A 22,086-nucleotide genomic window follows, 5' to 3' on the forward strand; every position below is an offset into this window, starting at 1 on the left:
CCAATATGGACAAACTGTGGACAGATTTGTACCACTGAGAGGCTGACTCTCCAGGGAGATGATTGAAATATGGATAAAGGATGCAATACTTCTGACATATTCAAGCAGCATGGAGCAGATCACGTCCACGGATCAGATTTACTGATGTGTCTGTGCCAAAAATCTGTCTAAAAATCAACGCAATTTGGCACATCTAGGGTTTGTACACTTTTTTTTCCGACTCTCCCGACAACAGGGTGGGGGTTAGCAGAAACAGAGTGGAGATTCATGGGGTATACTGGGGCCTGAGGTGCGCTATTTTGTGTCAAAATTGCTTCACAATTCTGGCGTAAAAATAATTCTCAAAAAAAGCCAACCAAAAATTGGTATAGCGTCAGAGACAAGTGTCTGTCGCTGCACCAGATGCATCATCCGGCCTGACCCCCTGGGATAAATGTGGTGCAGGTCTAAGCTTACGCTGTCTACAGGATTAGTAAAACCGTTTTGCATGTTGCTTTTGTTAAATACATGCTTATTCCATAGGCTAATGTGAACAACCCCATAGAGTCAAAGGTTTATTTTTAATTTGTCAAGAGTGGGGTTTGTCAGCCTATTACTGTATGAAGATTCAGTCTCCATACATGGTACTATTTGAGATCCAGTGGTATTGTATTTGAGCCACTCAGTAAAAATGATGGAGAATACTAAGGGTAGGTTCACATTTCCTGCACTTAACTCCTGTGGTCTATTCTGACCATATCTGGATACCACCGAATCTACATGGACTATAATGGGATCCATCTTCTTTCCAGCATGAATGTCGGCTTTCGGACAGACAGATATGGCAACGGTAAGGTGCCAGATCTCACTCGGATCCCATTATAGTCAATGGGGATTCGGCGGTATCCAGTGATTGTCGAATCCATGGGGGAAGATTTATCAAACTGGTGTAAATGAAAATTGGCTTAGTTGCCCATAGCAACCAATCAGACTCCATCTTTTGTTTTCCAGGGGAGTTCTGAAAAATCTGGTTGCTATGGACAACTAAGCCGGTTTTCCCTTGGAGTCGTCTTGATTAAATCTAGCCCATTAACTCCAGTAGTCTGTTCCTTAGGCCTCATGCACACGAACGTATTTTCATTCCGTGTCCGTTACTTTTTTTGCGGACCGTATACGGAACCTTTCATTTCAATGGGTCCGCAAAAAAAAATGGAAGTTACTCTGCGAGCATTCCATTTCCGTATGTCCGTATTTCCATTCCACAAAAAAAAAAAAAAATAGAACATGTCCTATTATTGTCCACATTACGGACAAGGATAGTACTGTTCTATTAGGGGCCAGCTGTTCTGTTCCGCAAAATACGGAATGCACACGGATGTCATCTGTATTTTTTGCGGATCTGTTTCTTTGTGGACTGCAAAATACACACGCATACGGTCGTGTGCATGAGGCCTCACGCGAGTTAAAAGGGTTTTCCGAGACTTTAATACTGATGACCTATCCTCTGGATCCTTCATGTTGTACAGGTGTATACTGGTACTTCTATATGCACGCTCTATTACAGTGACCTATGGGATGAAATTCCAGCAGTACAGAAGTACCTGCAGCTCTGCGGACTGTGTGTCGCCATGCAGGCTTCATGCACATGCCTAAAGGTGGATTTACGCTGCCTAATAATAATCAGGCAGAGTATCAGGAACAGAACATTGCTGCGAACGCTTGTTCCCGACAATCCGCCCGTCTAAATGTGTTACTGATCACCCGATGAATAAGTGAATCCTGTCGTTCGTGCAGAAACGCCAATTATTGTTTTCTGGGCAGCGGATCATGGTGTCTAAGCAGCGACCTGCCGCCCAGAAACAACGATTCTGTATAATGACGAGCGATCCCTTGTCCTCATACTGTGGAGGAGATCGCTGCACGTAAATACAGATGTCTCCTTCACTGTGAGGAATGAATGGTTCCTTCCTGACAATCGTCTGTACATCAGAGCATCTAAACCCGCCTTTAGGGTTGTTTCACACGAGCAGATGCCGTGCGTGGCATCCGCTCTGTGAAAGAGTGCCAAGACCCGATGCAGACTGCAGAGGCACGGAGCATTAACATGACTGATAATGCTCCGTGCCTCTCTGTGATCTCTTTACTACAAAATCACAGTTGTCACTGAGAGGCACGGAGCATTATCAATCATGTTAATGCTCCGTGCCTCTGCAGTCTGCATCGGGTCTTGGCACTCTTTCACGGAGCGGATGCCACGCACGGCATCCGCTCGTGTGAAACAGCCCTTAAGCTAATTTCACTCATGCGAGTTTACAATGGACAGCACCTTCATTTAGGCCCCAATCACACGTCCGTACTGTGTTTTGCGGATCCGCAAAACACGGACACGGCAATGTGCATTCAGCATTTTGCAGACTGCACATCGCTGGCACTAATAGAATGTGCCTATTCTTGTCCGCAATTGCGGACAAGAATAGGACATGTTCTATTTTTTTCGGGAACGCAAATGCGGACCCGGAAGTGTGGGTCCGCATTTCCGGAGCCGGCCCGCAATTCCGTTTCGCAAAATGCGGATGTGTGAATGGGGCCTTAGATGGGTGTATGTACATGGGCGATTTTCTGCACGGACCATAGGTCTGTGCCAAGTAAATCATAATATTTTATTTTTGCCTAAACGAGTATATTTAAAGAGAGCTGAGCTATAAATGACTGCTTCCTTTTTTGGGTCTAATAGCACTTTTGGGAAAAAAAAGAATATCCGAGTAGTTCTGTGTAAATGCTGCCGAATGCCATGTTTACGTTCTGAAGCAAGCTTCTACTATGCAAATGGTCTGAGGTCCGTACGGTTACGTGCAGGTTGTACCGCTAATTCTGCCGTGGCTTTGACCTTTTGCATTGCAGTGGATGTAATCTGTTGATTCAGTAAGAAATGAGTTCTGGACATGACTTGCTGCTTTTTTTTTTTTTTTTTATTCACAACGTGCCTTCAAGCATACACCAACCAATATGGTTTGGAATGAGAGGAAAGGAAAACAGTAAAGGACTAGTGTGAACAAGCCCTTATTTGGAATGTTCGAAGAAGAAATTGCAATGAATGCAAACAAATAAAACCCTGTTGAAATCCACGGCATTGATGGACCTGTTCCATTCGCATGGAAAGGTAATAAGTAGGGCATAGTTACTGTGTACACGCTCCTAGACAAAGGGGTATGTTTACTTGTGGCATTTATAGACAAAAACCACTTCACTCTTTGATCTCGTGACGTCGCTGCGCAGTTAGCCAGGCGGTGCCGCCGGTCTGTTTACAAGTATGCACTGGATTAGCTAGATAAGTAGTGTTTAAAAAAAAAAAAAAATATTAAATTTGAGGATCGCGAATGGGCATACAGCTACAGTCCATTGGTTGATGCGGAGCACAATTTATTTAGCAGGAGAACGGAAAGGCTGAACACTGGTGTGAACGAAGCCTAACACGGAGGTTCTGTATTACATTGCTTTCCAGTGACTAATATATTTAGATACTGCAATTATATAGGTAAGTGGTCACCATCACTGACTGTTGATAAGAACATTACACCCTGTAAGTATACACTTCAAACATGAAGTACATTTTTGGGGAGGGTCTGATGTGATAATGGTACATCTCTATGTCACATAGTAAGGCCTCATGCACACGACCGTTGTTCCGTTTTTCGAGATTTTCTGCGGACCCATTGACTTTCAATGGGTCAGTTGAAAACTCGGCTAATGCACCGTTTGTCATCCGCGTCCGTGGTTCCAGTCCGTCAAAAAAATATAACCTGTCCTATTTTTTTTCACGGAAAACGGTTCGCGGACCCATTCAAGTCAATGGGACCGTGAAAAAACGCGGAGTCACACAAGATTGTCATCCGCATCAGTTTTTTTCCTATCAATTGCATGGCAAACTTGACTTAGACTTTTTTTTTACTTTCCTTCATGTCTGGTGATCCTCCAAAAATAAAGGAAGACACACGGAAACAAAAACGGAACAACGGAACCCCATTTTGCAGAACGGAACACAACAACAGTTGTGTGCATGAGGCCTTAGGGTGTATTCACATGTACCAAACCAGTTGTTTTGTGGCAGATGACTGCGGACCTCAAAAGCCATGGCAGAAATGCATATTTACATGCAGCAATTTTCCACAAATGCAGTCTTGAGTTTGTATTGAAAGTGTTCTTATTGTATTCGGTTGGGATAGCAACAAAATCGTGTTCTATAATTGAAATTGTAAATTGCGGTGTCCAATCACAAACATACTTCTTCATATTCTGCGATAGACCGCAGAAGGGCTCTTTCGCACAAGCAAGTTTTCCATCTGGATGTGATGCGTGTAGTAAACAGGTAGCCTCCGGACTGAATCCTGACCTATTAATTTCAATGAGTCTGTGCACATGAGCAGCATTTTTCAAGTGTCATCTTTGCATTCAGGAAAAATTGCATGCATTCTGCATTTTTCACGCAGGTCTGGCACCATAGAAATGAATGAGGCTTGCATGAAAAACGGAAGGCATCTGGATGCAATGCGTTTTTCACTGATAGTTACGCCTCCTGCACATGACTGTTGTTTGGGTCCCACATTTTGCGGCTCGGATGTGGACCCATTAACTTCAATGGGGCCACAAAAGATGTGGACAGCACTCGGTCTCTGTACATGAGCCAGAATTACTTCAAAAACCACCAAAAACATGCCTGACATCAGCCTTAGGGCTCATACACATGACCGTACTGCAGCCCGCAGACAGCAATATACAGGCCCTGGCCGTTTTTGCACCACAACACAGATGCGGACCCATTCACATGAATGGGTCCACAATCCGGGAGGTCCAGCGCAGAACATTGACACAGTGCATGCACTACGGTACTTTTTTTGCAGTGCAGACAGACGGACGGATCACAAATAGTGTTGAGTGAATTTGCAAGTTCGGCATTCGAGTTATCTAAGAATTACATAATGGATTCCATTACTACGGACCATAACAGAATTCTATTACGGCATACAGCACGGAAGCCTATAAGAGTCTAGAAGTCTATGGCCAGCATAGATTTCTATTATGACGGAATGCAATACAGAATGCCTCTTCCGTGGTGCATGCCATCAACAATTCCATTATGGTCCATGGTAACAGAATCCATTAAAGAATTCTTAGATAACCCGAACGCCAAACTTGCTAATCACAAGTTCGCCCAACACTAATCACTGACACATTAAAGTTGAATGGGTCTGGTTCCGTCTGAATCTGCACAGAACGGCCGTGTGCATAAGCCCTTAGGCTGCTGCCACTGAACCAAAGAAAATAAATTCTAATAACATCAATCTTATGCCACATTCTCCCATGAGGACGACGAGCATGCAAATGAGCTTCTGTTTCTGACAGTTTGTGCCGAAATACTTTGATTATGCAAACTGATTGTTGCTCATGGAGGTAAACATTTTTGCGTTCCGTATACGGAACCATTCATTTCAATGGATTCGCAAAAGAAAACGGAAGGTACTCCGTATGCCTTCCGTTTCCGTTCAAATATAGAATATGTCCTATTACAAGGATAGTACTGTTCTATCAGGGGCCAGCTGTTCTGTTCCGCAAAAAACGGAATACACACGGATGTCATCTGTATTTTTTGCAGATCCATTTTTAGTGGACCGCAAAATACTGAAAAAGCCATACGGTCATGTGCAAGAGGCCTAAGGCCTCGTTCACATTTCCTTTTTTTCACTGACGTGTGCTGTCCGCATCTTCTGCAGACAGCACTTGTACCCATTGATTTAAATTAGTTTGTTCACTGGGTCATTAAAAAAAAAAATCACGGAGACATGCACTATATTGATCTGTGATGCAGACAAAGCATGCCCATAGAAGTCTATGGGTCCGTGAAAATCACTGACACACATCCATATAGTGTCCGTTTTTCACTGAGGACGAATAGTAGATTCTAAAAACACACGTGGTAAAAACACACCTGGACCTACCACGAATCCTTCACGGACATCTTCATGGATGAAACGTTTTTCTGACATTAACACAGAAATGCGAACAAGGCCTTAAAGTGGCCACGGTGGATCTGTCTGCTCATAGATGTGCACAAAGGGAACACCTCAACCAGAGTATAGCACTGTCCTGGGCAAGAAGAACAGAATACTCTATCTGCTCCTTCCTTCTTTGAGAACATAGTGGCATCTCTGGGGGAGGAAAAATTGTTCAGGGGTTAAAATGTTGTAAATCACTGATCTACATGTACAATACGTTAAGTAAAATAGTGTGTGCTCTTTTTTATTTTTTTATAACACTGTACCCATAAAGATCTTGACTATTCTCTAACAGGGAAAGTTCTTCTAAATGAAGGAATATTCAAATCTATTCAAGCCACCTTCTGGGAAAAGTAGCGCCTAGTATTTTATGTCAAAAATTCCAGGGATCCCACATGAACTGTGCATGCCTTTGCCATAGCAGTGTCAGTGCATCAGTACTAGGGCTCCAGTTTCAGGTTGGTTAATGCGTGTGCATCAGAACAGTGTGAACACAGTACTGCATAAAAGACAGCCAGGATGGGCTGTGGGTTGGCACAAAGGTGGCATGTGACCTTTTGGACTTTCTAACACCAAAGACAGAGGTTACTCATCAAAGTGACCAATTGTTTATGAAACAAAGTCGATATTTTACAGACCAGCGGTCAGGACATGAACACAGACATGCTTGTGTGTGCCGCGCCACTGACTGGCAAATATCTATACAAATCCATCAATCACGCACTACCAGTTATCTCCAAATCAAGGTGTAAATGCAATAGATTTTATTTGTTGATTTTGCACTTTTTCATGATAAAACTGGCCAGTTTAAAGGGAACCTGTCACCGGGATTGTGTGTATAGAGCTGGGGACATGGGCTGCTAGATGGCCGCTAGCACATCTGCAATACCCAGTCCCCATAGCTCTCTGTGCTTTTATTGTGTTAAAAAACAGTTTTGATCGATATGCAAATGAACCTGATATGTGTCCTGTATCCAGAGATGAGTCCAGCGGAAAGGAGCCCAGCACCGCCCCGCGTCCTCCGAATCTCCTCCTTGCTGGCTGACGTCACAGAGCTGGAGCGCCGAAATCTTGCGATGCGCAAGCTAGCGCATGCGCAGTGTCGGCATCATGTTCATTCCCTGTGCTGGCATCAGCACAGGGAACGAACTACGCATGCGCTAGCTCGCGCATCGCGAGATTTCGCCGCTCCAGCTCTGTGACGTCAGCCAGCAAGGAGGAGATTCGGAGGACGCGGGGCGGTGCTGGGCTCCTTTCCGCTGGACTCATCTCCGGATACAGGACACATATGAGGTTCATTTGCATATCGATCAAAACAGTTTTTTAACACAATAAAAGCACAGAGAGCTATGGGGACTGGGTATTGCAGATGTGCTAGCGGCCATCTAGCAGCCCATGTCCCCAGCTCTATGGCCAAAATCCCGGTGACAGGTTCCCTTTAAGGCTGGGTTCACATCACCTGTTCATTTTCTGTTCTTCTAATCCTTCAGAAGAAGAAGAAAAAAAAAAAACGGATCCTGTGCATCAGTTGTGCACATTTGGCATCCGTTTGAGCCATTTCCATCTGAGATCTGTTTTTTAGACGGAAAAAAAAGTACTGCATGCAAGATAGAGGATAACTATTAGATTGGTAGGTGTCCTACGACTGGGACCCCAGCTGATCACGATAACGCCGTACACCTCGGAGCCCCTCAAAATGAATGGAGTGGCTGTTTGGGTATATGCACTGCCACTCCATTCATCACTGTCGGGGTTCTGGAAATAGCTGAATTCTGTACTCAGGAACTCCCTGAGGGGGGTACGGGGGTCCACGTTCTCGTGATCTGTGGATAGGGGGTAACTTATGACAACAGGAATACCCCTTTATGTATCAGAGGATCACAAGTAAATGTGTATGCATTTACCAATAAAATGTGTTAGACACCAGTATAAATAGTTTATTTTTTTTGCTTTCTTTTCATTTTTTTTTTTTATTAAAAACACAAAGTGGCAGGTTTGGTGCAAAAACAATTTTTTTATTCAAACTGGAATGTTGAAAATGTCTTAATGTATCATTTTCTAATACATCATAGAAATCCAATTGTATGGTAGGGTATATAAATGATAGAAACAATATATATAGAAACAATTTAATAAATAGCTAAATATATTTCACATTTCAGGTTTTTATACATTACAATTTAGGTTTGTAATAAAAGTGAGCTCTTGGGGTTAATGGAATGGCAGAAAAGCTGCGTGAGGCTGATATGATACTGGTGACCAAGCATTAGAGATCAGCTGATATCTGACATAGGTGACTACTCAGCAGATCTTCAGGCTTTATTTTATTCAGCGTCATTCCATAAAGTATGCTGTGCACTTTGGTCCTAGGTGGGACTGACTTCTAGATGGAAGCCCCAATCCTCCCGCAGTTTTTGGCACTATGGTGGGGAATGTCTGTGTATGACAGGTTCACAGGACTACGTGCCCCTCGTATATAGCCCCAAACAATGCTCCTTTGATCCCTGTAGAGATTATAGGATTATGTGCACTGTTATCCCCTCTAAAGCCACAGGCTGTGAATCTCCCCTGTGTCAGCACCACAGGCTCAGTTTAATTACACTAAGGACCTCTACAGTATCCTGTCCCTGGCCTGACTTGTGGCAATGCTTTCATTTATCTATAGTAAAATGAGGAAATCGATGTGGTGAATTCAAGTAGAACAGCAGGAAATAATACAAATGGGGAAGGTGCTTCTCAAGTTGATATACCTCACGTGTATAGGGGATGTGTTGGCGGTGGTGGTCTACTGCTTGACTGGCCAATCTAGAAATGAAGCAGTGATATACTGCTAGGATGTTATATCTTCAGTGATCATACACTGTGACTACTGGGGGGAAACGGCTTCTTTAGAAGACTCGTGTTGTAACATGCCCTGAAATTGAATTATTCACATCAACCTGATAATACATCCCCTTCTTTGTTGAATACACACCCAACCACCTAGGACATCCACTTATTGGCTGTGGAAATATCTAGAGGTAAAGAGTTATACACCCCACCGTCTGCTTGTTATAATTTCACAATGTCTTGCGGTTTTGCCAGTTCTCTTATTTCTTGTGTGAAACATCTTCCATGCTGACTCTTCCCCACACTCCAACCACAAACGTTTCAATTTCACACTCATTTTCACCACGAGCGATACGGAAATAGCCATTCTCTCCCCAGTCCTTGCCCCAGGAATTAGCTGCCAGCTAAGGAGGAAAAAAAGGGAAACTAGTGAGAAATATACACAACACAAGATAATACTAAATAATATTAGCAGTTCTGTGATATTTTATATTCTATAGTGTTGGTCCCTGAATATTGATTGAGATCCCAGTGATTAGCATAGCATCCGGCTGGATCTAACTGTAACCTAGGCTCATACATCACAGTACTATTGCCTGTTGTAGTAAAATCAGCTTTCATTAACATTGGTTCCTGTTCTCCTTCCTGTGCCTCCACGGTCAGTACAGAGAAACTGGAACACACAGCTGGGTGTGGGATAGGTGCTGTAAATCCAGGATCCCCAGTACTATACAGAAGGCAGGTTGCTTGGTAGATTTACACAATATTCAGGGAACTACACAACGGGGCACAGAACATTACAGAAATAGATGGCACACACTAATATATATAGTACTAACTTAATAAATTGATATTACTTATATTACCCAGTATTTCTGTACATGTCCATTTGGAGCCGTCTCTTCTCCCCACCTAATAAAGACAATAAAAAATTGTCAGTCAAATATATTTGCCTTGCAGGATGGAGTATGTGCAATATTCTTACCAATAATTCCTATATACTGAATACATAATATGTAAAAGCCACAATTAACAGTAAGGCTCAGGGATGTAAGGCTGTGGCAGTGTGATTTTCCAATTCTAAAGGCCCCTTTACAATTTGTCGGGAAGCGCTCCTTCCTGATAATCTCCTCCTCGTGGTATGGGGAGGAGTGATCGCTAATGCCATCGCTCGTCCCCATACAGAATCATTGCTTGCTGGCAGCAGAATGCTGTTTAGATGGCACGATCTGCTACCAGCAAATGATTAAGTGTCCGCACGAACTATCCAATTGCCCGATGAACAAGCTTTTCAATCATTTATCAGGTAATTGGTGGCAACTTTACACTGGCAGATTATCTCTAACGAATATTTGTACAAATGCTTGTTGGCGATAAACTGCCTGAACATTGATCAGTGTAAAGGGGTATTCCAGTTGTTTGACGTTATACCCTATCCACAGGATAGGGTATAACTATTAGATCGGGGGGTCCCACTGCTGGGACCCCCACAATCATGAGAACCGGGGCCCCATAACACCTGCAGCCCCCTGAAAAGAATGGAGCGCCCGTTTACATATGCGTGTGGCCACTCCATTCATTTCTATGAAAGTTACAGAGATAGCAGAGTACTGCGTTTGGCTATGTCCAGAATTTCCAAAGAAATGAATAGAGCGGCCACAAACATGGCTGACCGGCTACTCTGTTCATTTCAGGGGGACTATAGAGGTTACGGGGCCTCTATTCTCTTGATCGGTGCTGGTCCCAGTAGTAGGACCCCCACTAATCTAACAGGGATAACTTCAAACAACCAGAATACCCCCTTTAACAAGTGGCATAGAGTGTGCTTTGTGTCCTATGTAAATATATTAGAGGAGATGTACTAATTCTGGTAGAACTTGCACCACATTTACTGAGAGTTTTAGATACACTTTTCCCTCTTTAGGCTAAACTATACAGTCAAAAAATGCACTTAAGTTATTATCCAGCGTCAGCCACTGTGATAAATTTGGCACATCTTTAGGGGGGTCTACTCTACTCTATTTTAAAGCAGGATTTGTAATCTGTCCCATAATCTTGTCCTCTGCCCCAGCTTGCATTTCAGATTGGAAAGTCACCAATGAGCTTCAGCGATCAGGCTGCCCTGCTATTCGATAGCCCCCCATAATTCTGATACAGAAGGTATATTCAATAGCTGCCTGTAATGCAATTTACAAATATACCCATATACCCAACATGATAATTGCTAAAAACTGGGCATGTAAGCCTTGCCCTGGGAATGCCCAAACCCACATGGGACCACAAACCTTGTCCAAAGCTGACAAGGGGCCCATTGTCCGTTGGACATGCCAAGATATTTTAATGGTGACGGATACATTTTTTATGGGCAGTCCAAGTGGATATCCAGGACCTGGAGATCACCCTCAACCTGACGTATTTTATCTAACTTTCTTCATATGGAATAGATATTGTTTTACTCCACCTCCTATCAGTAGTTGTGTGAAGAGGTGACAGCTGATTGAATGGGGCACCAGGCTGCCATAGTAACATGCACAGCTTGAGATATGATCAAGATCTGGGCCAGAGGTAAGATTATAGAACAGCATGGCCGCAGCATTCCTGGGCAATCAGAGCGTGTGGAATGTAGAGGCAGAAGCAGCAAATTAGCAAGGTCGCTCCAGACCAAATGTGCCGTCTGTAGCTCAGCTAGTATAAATGATACCTCCCCCTCAGCTCACATACATACATTTTTCACCACAAGTCTCATCTTGTTCACTGTGTTGCACTTCTTTCCATATTAATTGTGTTGCTTACCCTACATGCCCTATAGTGTCACTACTATTTTTGGCTATACATCAAAAACTTGGCAGTAGCTTGGTCCAGCACAGAAAGGGTAGTACAGGATGTGTTGGAGTCTCCTTTGGGTGGAGATAAGTGTTCAGGACAAGGCGCTACATGTCCCCTTGTCCCCTCAGGAGATCACTTTCATTTATCCTGCCTCTCCCTTCCTCTAAATTCAGGGACACAATGATCACTAGCATATGTATCCTCATACAATCATTTATTTTTTATAGTTCAACAAATTGTTAAAAAAATGGATTCACAAAATACTAGAGACGCTGGGGCACAAAGGGAATCATTTATTACCAGATATACGCAACTTTTGTGGCATATATCTGGCACAGATTCTATCGCATGCCATGTTGCGGCAGAATCTGTGACTTCTTCCCCGCTCACACCAAGTCTAAAAAAGGGGACGTGATGTGGGTAGGGAAGGGCCGGCAGGCCCATCTCATTCATCATTTTCTACGCCTGTTTTAGGCATAGAAAATAGTCTAAATTTAAGGCAGCAAGGAAGCTGTCTTAAATGTAAAACCAGTCCTGCTGCTCCCTCCTTCCTAGTCCAGTCTCGACATCCAAGAAATACCAGGAAAGGCCCCCTCAGACAATCAGAGGCTGAAGTAGGTCACTGCTGCAAGTTAGTAGCCCCCTGTACACATTAGATGGTCAGCCGATCCTGCTAACATCCATCGGTGTGTTTGTCAAGTACACAACTTGACAAAAGTATATGACCAGTTTATGAAAGGCCATCCTGTCCACAGAAAAAGTATTGCTGGCAAACAAAGGGCCATGCTGTCTTTCTTTGTTATATGTGGCTTTTGTTCACTCAGAGGTTAAAGTCCTATGTGCACCCTATACTGCAGGTGGGAGACCAAATGTATGTATACATAAAATGTTAAGTTTTGACTGTCTCAATATGCCATGTTATTCAAATCATTATTATTATTTTTTTTTTTTCTTAGTCCCCAATGAACAACCCATTTCCATAAGTAGATAAGAAAAATAAATGTAACGCACGAGAGTAACTACAGCCCCAAGAGGTGCACTCAGTCGGATGGACTCACCCTGTCCACTCCCAGAAGAAATATAGTAGAATTAAATTAACTGGGCACTCTCAGGATATCTTAACCACTTGAAATGTATTAGCATATATTACAATAGCAAAGAACCACAATATAAATAAGCGGTAATGATAAAAACTAAATATCAATATATAAACCACACAACATGCAGTAACATCATGTAAAAACACCTGGAAAATAGAGATCTAAAACATAATAAAATTCGAGGAATAAAATTGGAATGCTCAATAGTAAATGTTCGTATGAATGTTCAGCCAAATATTTATATGGAAAAAGCACTTCAGATAATGGTAGCAATAAACAGTGTCCTCTGGTATTGTCCTATTCGATTTAATAACAGGGGTATCCAAAACTACGGTCCCAATACGCAGTCCACTGAACCAACTTTAAGCGGTGTCCCGCTTATAACATCCACCAGCAGCGTCCCACTGGACTAAAAGTCATATGAATAAAAGTGCTGGATAAAATCGCAGGATAAAATCAAACGGTCTTACTGTGGACCGATAGTTCATCAGTAAGTTTGCACACTGGCAATTGTTTGGCACATGTATTCAGGCCTTCCCCATGGACTCAGGCCTTACAAGTTATATTCCAAATGAGCCATTCGTGTGACGGACGATTCCTTCTTAGCGACAATCCAGTTGATTCTCCAGATTCCCAAGTGGTCCAAGTTTCTGGGGTCCTGTCTAGGCTAGACGCGTTTCGGGGTATCACATTACCCCTTTATCCAGCACTTTTATTCATATGACTTTTAGTCCAGTGGGACGCTGCTGGTGGATGTTATAAGCGGGACGCCGCTTAAAGTTGGTTCAGTGGACTGCATATTGGGACCGTAGTTTTGGATACCCCTGTTATTAAATCGAATAGGACAATACCAGAGGACACTGTTTATTGCTACCATTATCTGAAGTGCTTTTTCCATATAAATATTCGGCTGAACATTCATACGAACATTTACTATTGAGCATTCCAATTTTATTCCTCGAATTTTATTATGTTTTAGATCTCTATTTTCCAGGTGTTTTTACATGATGTTACTGCACGTTGTGTGGTTTATATATTGATATTTAGTTTTTATCATTACCACTTATTTATATTGTTGTTCTTTGCTATTGTAATATATGCTAATACATTTCAAGTGGTTCAGATATCCTGAGAGTGCCCAGTTAATTGAATTCTACCATTTCCATAAGTATATATGATGTTGCACTGTTGTACATCCTGCTAAACATTCCTGTGTATTTAGCGGGGGCGCTGTGCAGGATCCTTGCCAAGTTTAGTTTCCCATTTTCCCAAATGCTTGACACATTCAATCATCAGCCATCATCCAGAATCTAGTGCAGTGTCCTCAGGCTAAGTGTCATTTTTTGCATCAAAATGACATAAAAACAAAGCGTAGGTTTTGTAACAAATAAGCAATTCTGTTTTATATTTAGGAGCTAAAAGATCACGCCCTTTACATACCCAATGACTCTAACTGAATGTGTACCATGACGACGGTATCGCTCAGATTCTCCAGCCATCACTGGTGTGTGTCTATAGATACCGCTTTTGTACACAAAGAAGTCTTCATGCACTTCCATTATGGCTACAGCAGAAAAACACAAACAGAGAAATTGTAAAAGTTTACAGTGGTGTGTGTGTGTGTGTATGTGTATATATATATATATATATATATATATATATATATATATAATATTTTTTATTTATTCTTCATAATTACGGTGAACTTTGCATTTTATACATCTTTTATATAATTATCAGCTAATAAAACGTAAACAGCCTACAGTAAATAGTAGCTTAATGGAGCCATCCCAACCTCTGATGACCTAGAATATATAAAATAATGTACCCCTTCTGTAAATTATATAGATATTACAACTTGTTGAGTACCAGCCTGAGTGTTTTTTATACTTATCATACAACTCTGGGGTCACTTCTAATATTCTTAATAATTCAACACATCTCATCGGCTGCAGGACCACTTTTCAAGATTGTACCGTGAGCTATTCCCTTTTCATTACAAGTGGTCTCATAAAGTGCTAGCCACAATGCCACAAAGCAAGCCATGATTATACTAATATTCCATAAAACATCATTTATTAACCTGCACATAATGTAATAAATATGGACCATAGCATTTTACTGAACTGTATAGTAAATTTGACCTTTTACAATAAATACCTACCCTGCACTGGACCGTTCTCAAATATCTCCTTCATTATCTCTTTTTCCTGTCAGAAAAAATGGGAGAGAGGATTTTATTGTTTTATTGATCCAGTTTGTCTAATAATACAGGATTTAGCATGCTATACAGTGTTCTTTCTTATTTAAAGGGAACCTGTTATGTTGAATATGGTATGTGATTTTTGGGTAGCAGGTTACAGACCAGGAGGAGCTGAAAAGATAGATAATATAGTGTTGTAGGAAAAGATTTCGTATAACTCATTGAAATCAATGCTCTTTCTAGGTGTCCTGTGAGCGGTCCTATCAGTGATTGACTCCCCTATATCACTCTGTAGACAGTCACTGATTGGACCATCTACTGGACACCTAAGTCTAGAAAGAGCAAGGATTTAAATGACTGAAATAAGTTATACTTAATCTTTCCCTATAAAACTATATATCAATCTGCTTAGCTCCTTCTGCTCAATAACCTGCTACCCATAGATAAAATACCACATTTAACAGAATGGGTCCCCTTTAAATAAGAAATAGTGTATAGCATGATAAATCCTATATTAATAAAACAAGAAGAGCAGACATTTCATGGGATTTTTTCAGGCCTTGAAATTGATGACCAAACCTTACTTAACCTTAACCTTTACTTGCTACCATCCACATGCTGGGTTACAAATGTGCAACTCTGCAATTAAGATGTGTTGAATGATCTACAGTCATGTGAAAAAATTAGGACACCCTTTGAAAGCATGTGGTTTTTTGTAACATTTTTAATAAAAGGTTATTTCATCTCCGTTTCAACAATACAGAGAGATTAAAGTAATCCGACTAAACAAAGAAAACTGAAGAAAAGTCTTTTCAAGATCTTCTGTAAATGTCATTCTACAAAAATGCCTATTCTAACTGAGGAAAAAGATAGGACACCCTTGCCCCTAATAGCGAGTGTTACCTCCTTTGGCTGAAATAACTGCAGTGAGACGGTTCTTGTAGCCATCTACCAGTCTTCGACATCGGTCTGAGGAAATTTTACCCCACTCCTCAATGCAGAACTTTTTCAGCTGTGAGATGTTTGAGGGGTTTCTTGCACGTACAGCCCTTTTCAAGTCACCCCACAGCATCTCAATGGGATTCAAATCTGGACTTTGACTTGGCCATTCCAGGACTCTCCATTTCTTCTTTTTCAGCCAATCTTTGGTTGATTTACTAGTATGTTTTGGGTCATTGTCATGTTGCATGGTCCAGTTCCGCTTCAGCTTTAATTTTCTAACTGATGGTCTCACATGTTCTTCAAGCACCTTCTGATACACAGTAGAATTCATCGTGGATTCTATGATGGTGAGCTGACCAGGTCCTGCTGCAGCAAAGCAGCCCCAAACCATGACACTTCCACCTCCATGCTTCACAGTTGGTATGAGGTTCTTTTCTTGGAATGCTGTGTTTGGTTTACGCCAAACATGTCCTCTGCTGTTGTGTCCAAATAATTCAATTTTGGACTCATCTGTCCAAAGAACATTATTCCAGAAGTCCTGGTCTTTGTCAACTTTATCTCTGGCAAATGTCAGTCTGGCCTCGATGTTTCTCTTGGAAAGCAAAGGTTTCCTCCTTGCACACCTCCCATGCAAGTTAAACTTGTACAGTCTCTTTCTGATTGTAGAGGCATGTACTTCTACATCAACAGTAGCCAGAGCCTGCTGTAGTTCTCGAGATGACACTTTAGGGTTTTTAGAGACCTCTTTTAGCATCTTGCGGTCTGCTCTTGGGGTGAACTTGCTGGGGCGACCAGTCCTGGGCATGTTGGCAGTTGTTTTGAAAGCCCTCCACTTGTAGACTATCTTCCGGACAGTGGAATGGCTGATTTCAAAATCTTTTGAGATCTTTTTAAATCCCTTCCCAGACTCATAGGCTGCTACAATCTTTTTTCTGAAGTCCTCTGACAGCTCTTTTGCTCTCACCATGGTGCTCACTCTCACTTCAACAGTCAGGAGCACACCAAACTAAATGTCTGAGGTTTAAATAGGGCAAGCCTCATTCAACATGCAGAGTAACGATCTACTAATTATGTGCACCTGGTGTGATATACCTGTGTGAGATCTGAGCCAATTTAAGAGGGAATACATGTGAGGGTGTCCTATCTTTTTCCTCAGTTAGAATAGGCATTTTTGTAGAATGACATTTACAGAAGATCTTGAAAAGACTTTTCTTCAGTTTTCTTTGTTTAGTTGGATTACTTTAATCTCTCTGTATTGTAGAAACAGAGATGAAATAACCTTTTATTAAAAATGTTACAAAAAACCACATGCTTTCAAAGGGTGTCCTAATTTTTTCACATGACTGTACATACAAAATATAATGGTGCCTGGATTCTAATACCTTGAAAAAGCATCTTCCAATTGCAAAGTCAACTTACACTGGATGCCAAGCGGTAAGGCAGGTGTAGACTGGTAGATCTCATTGGAGGATGCATATGGGTTTGGGCAGCTGTTGGTGGCTTGTCTTTTTCCACGCCCCGTGGAACGGCTATGCATCATGCAGGTGGGAAGAGGTCCATTTGTATTTTGACCCACAAATGGATAACAATCTTCTGTCACAATCCTGAAGAAGAGAGTAACATTGCGTAACCAAACTATGCAAACGGCAGAAGAATTTATTGAGAAACTATTGTTTAACATTCATAAATAGCTTCTAGGTTTAAAGGGGGTTATCAAACTTTTTTCATACCTCCCTGAATAGCAGGACCCGTGGTGGGGATCATACTAACCTGGTCTCTGCCGTTGTCTTCATTGCTCCACTGCTAGCTCTGCCGTTCCTATCTGTCTCGGCGTCAACATACTATTGAAAGGGGGCATGTGACAGCTGCAGACAATCACTGGCCGCAGCAGTGACCTGTCACCCATGTGCCGTGTCACTTGCCACAAGAGAGCGATTGGCTGCAGTGGTCATGTGGCACTGTCAAAAGGATGCTGAGCGCCAATACCGTCAGAGTCACAAGTTAGGCTACTTTCACACTCGCGTTTGGTGCGGATCCGTCATGGATCTGCACAGACGGATCTGTTCTGATAATACAAACGTCTGCATCCGTTCAGAATGGATCAGGTTGTATTATCTTTAACATAGCCAAGACAGATCCGTCTTAAACACCATTAAACGCCATTCTGTGCCAGATTGTGTCATAGAAATCGGATCCGTCTTGCATTGGCTTACATTGTGTGTCAGACCGGATCCGTTTGGCTTAGTTTTGTCAGACGGACACCAAAACGCTGCTTTCAGTATGTTTATTTAACTAAAAGTTCCCCTTTATAGTACACCCTCTTGTTTCTACATTTATGGTATTCCGCTAACTTGTGACTCTAACACTATTGCTGCTCCTCCACATGCTTTTTTTTTTAATATGATCTAGTTCTCTCCAGTTCACCCTTGTGGTTAGAATTGGCTTTTAGTTAGCAGCCTCTACTGATTACTAGGGTCACCCGTTTATGAGAAATTTCTCTCCATACTCTTTCTTAATATAGAATAGCCCCTTGGCGCTTCCACCCTAACCCTCAACCCCCGCTCTTTTCCCTGTTTTGATAAGGATGCTGATGCAGCGAGAGACTGAAGCTGCAGAGCTGGCAATAGGAGTGATGGAGCTGGAAACCAGCAGTGGGTGGGGACCAGGTAAAGTATGATCACCATCAGATAAGCATATCAATAATCTATTAGGCTCTCAAGAGATAGGAATTTTGCACAAATAAAAAACAGGAATATTTGGTTCACATACCCTCTCCTTCTTAGATACCACCATGCACCATCCACACGTCCTCCTCGACATCCATGCTGATTTTTTGTGTCACATGAAAGGAGATTCTGAGGGGACAGAGCAGGGGTCATGTGGCCCATAGACTGAATGGATAGCCTATCAGATGCAACAGCTGTAAAGAAAGAGATGTAGATACAATTTAAATACCGGAAGCTACAAGGCAATATAATATACTGTCATGTACAACTAGGATGCATATTCTGCCACCTGTATAGATATCACACCACTTTGAATTGTCTACTTTTATGTCATAAAGCAGTACACTGTCTAGGTTTCATAAGTAGATAAAAAGGACATTACTACAACAGGATAAATAATGCACTCATTGGGGGAGATTTAGCAAAACTAGTGTAAAGGAAAACTGGCTTCGTTGTTTCTGAATGGTTTTTGATCTACCTACACCTTTTGTTTAAGCTGTCTAAAACAATACAAAAAACAGTGTGACATGATCTTTGCATTTCTACACAACAATACTAATCACCACACACAAGCCATTGTCGTGTTGGCTGAGGGGAAATATTTTTAGTATCTCACCTGCTGTTGAGAAAGCCCAGGAGCCAGCACAGTTGCCTTGATCAAGTGGCTCATGGATCATTCCTGGCCACTTGTCAGCAGCGTTGAAGAAAGTAGGCAGCACATCACTGTTCATGTTCACCTGCACATTAGAGATAGTGAATACATCATACTTAGGCAAGAGAATGAGTAAACGGGAACTGGAAAAGGAAGAGCTCTGTTTGCAGCCATCTATTACGGTTCTTGTTTTCCCGATTACAGAATTCACATGTCATTCATATCTTCTGCTATAGATATTGGATTTTATATCGAAGTATTTTCACTTTGCATTTCCTTTGTTCATCAGAGGCATATGTTGTTAGAATTCGGCCTTTTTCACACTTGCGGCAGAGGATTCCGGCAGGCAGTTCCGTTGCCGGAACTGCCCGCCGGAAACTGATGGAATTTGTCAGACGGATCAGGATCCTGATCCATATGACAAATGCATTGAAATGCCGGATCTGTCTCTCCATGCCGGATCCGTCTCTCCGGTGTCAAAACGGATCCGGCATTTATTTTTTTCGGTCCGAGCATGTGCAGACTGCAATGCCGAATCAGTTTTGTCGGAACACTCGGGACCAGCATTAATGCATTTCAATGGGAATCAAATGCCGGATCCAGCATTCCTCCATGTTTTCCGGAATTTTGGACGGAGATAAAACCGCAGCATGCTGCGGTATTATCTCCGTCCTGAAAAGGCAAAAAGACTGAACTGAAGACATCCTGATACATCCTGAATGGATTGCTCTACATTTAGAATGCATTAGGATAAAATTGATCAGTTCTTTTCCGGTATTAAGGCCCTAGGACGGAACTCTATGCCGGAAAAGAATAACGCTACTGTGAAAGTACCCTTACTCGACGTATACCTCCAAAAGATAGATTTGTATAAGCATACAGTGACATCCATTTACAATAGGCTCCCATATTAAAGGACACTGTTCTGGCCTCAGTCAGGTGAATTAGGGCCTATGGATATGTTTGACTGTGAGCTTTCCCAACACATAAAACAAATGGGCAATGCAAATGCAGTGTGAAAGCAACCTTATTGTTAAAATCAGTGAAAACTATAGCGGGGCATTCACATAGCAAAGAGAATGTGCTAATTTGTTTATTTGAAAATTGTGTTATAGGGGTATAACAGATTTAACTGCGTACCAGGTAATTTTACGTCTTCTTGATCCTGGCAAAAAGGAAACAAGCAAGCAGTATACACTGGCTAAATGAATGAATGTGGTTTATATACTGTAGATATATTTTAGTACAATGTATGTGCAAGGAACAGTGATCCAGTGCCCTATGAATTTTACAGCACTGGCCAACTGGTCTTGGCGCCATTCAACCTTCTTTAATCACAGTGATGTCCAGGCCTGTAATGTAATCTCACTATAGCTTTCTAGGGTCAAACATACACAGTGTGCTCATGAACACAGGGAGAGAAGAAAACAAGGCGGCACTGCCTCCACAATTATGGCTAAAGGTATCCGAATCAACGTGCTTGCGGTGTAAAGTATCCAATCGGTGGTGCTCAGCAGAGGTAGCCAGCAAGCAGAGATGCACGAGAAGGAAAGAAGAAAGCAACAAAGTTGCAGCACTCACCAGGATACAAAAAGCCAGTCTTTATTGAGACTTCCTTAGAAGTGGATACATCGGAGGTCCAGGGGCGGACACAGTGTTGCAGCGGCGACGGCCGTTTCGCGCGCAAGATCGCGCTTCCTCAGGCCGCTCAATACATCATGACGCCAGGGCGTCCTTTTATAGGGGCGGGCAGAGGACGGCCGACGCCGTCACCCACAGCTGCGCGCTCCTGGATACAAATGACATATTTAAAAACATGCGTACAGCGATGATCAGGTGCGAATATAATCAGCTAGGGGTACAAAAATTAAAACATGCATTAGTTCATATCATGCATGATCATGAATAAACGGCATGGACATTATTAGAGGATAGTGTATACAAAATTCTATGCATAGCAAAATAATACATGATAATGGGGCTGCAGCCGGTTATTGAGTACATATAGGCACGTTTTATTGAGTCAGAAACGGTTGGCCTATCTGAGTCATAACGGAATATAAATACACCGGGACTAACGGGCACCTGTCCTATTTCGTGCAGCGCTTATCAATATATATCAAATTGCGCTCGACAGGCATCAATCACAGGAAGACGGACATGTCATTCCTGTCATGGCGCCCGTCCGCATAATCCACCTTGCCTCCCTCTGCAGGAGTAGGCGATGCCGGTCACCCCCGCGAGCGATGGGACCGACATGCTCCACCCCGTCCTCTGTTTGAGCGTATTCGCGAGCATGTTGGCTCCATACGCTCGGGCAGAGGCAGTCCGCGTCTCATGGACCATGTCCGTGACGCCCACGGCGCGCATCCTCGGTGCCTCTCCTTTGCCGGGGTGGAGCATGTCGGTCCCATCGCTCGCGGGGGTGACCGGCATTGCCTACTCCTGCAGAGGGAGGCAAGGTGGATTATGCGGACGGGCGCCATGGGCCCGGCAGGCATGAATGACAGGAATGACATGTCCGTCTTCCTGTGATTGATGCCTGTCGAGCGCAATTTGATATATATTGATAAGCGCTGCACGAAATAGGACAGGTGCCCGTTAGTCCCGGTGTATTTATATTCCGTTATGACTCAGATAGGCCAACCGTTTCTGACTCAATAAAACGTGCCTATATGTACTCAATAACCGGCTGCAGCCCCATTATCATGTATTATTTTGCTATGCATAGAATTTTGTATACACTATCCTCTAATAATGTCCATGCCGTTTATTCATG

The 22,086-nt window shown here is 42.5% G+C and overlaps 1 protein-coding gene across 1 annotated transcript in view; it reads right to left on the bottom strand.

Annotated features, from left to right (window-relative positions):
• Positions 1-8,019: 8,019 nt before the first annotated feature.
• Positions 8,020-22,086, bottom strand: part of TINAGL1 (tubulointerstitial nephritis antigen like 1) — a 56,161-nt gene continuing 42,094 nt past the window's right edge. The window contains 8 exon segments of the mRNA XM_044286570.1: positions 8,020-9,262; positions 9,725-9,770; positions 14,225-14,348; positions 14,949-14,994; positions 17,349-17,366; positions 17,368-17,533; positions 18,699-18,849; positions 19,272-19,392. Of these exon segments, the coding sequence (XP_044142505.1) occupies positions 9,119-9,262; positions 9,725-9,770; positions 14,225-14,348; positions 14,949-14,994; positions 17,349-17,366; positions 17,368-17,533; positions 18,699-18,849; positions 19,272-19,392 (816 nt within the window). The 3' untranslated portion in view covers positions 8,020-9,118.

Source organism: Bufo gargarizans, chromosome 3, assembly GCF_014858855.1.
Source record: "Bufo gargarizans isolate SCDJY-AF-19 chromosome 3, ASM1485885v1, whole genome shotgun sequence".
Lineage (NCBI taxonomy): Eukaryota > Metazoa > Chordata > Amphibia > Anura > Bufonidae > Bufo > Bufo gargarizans.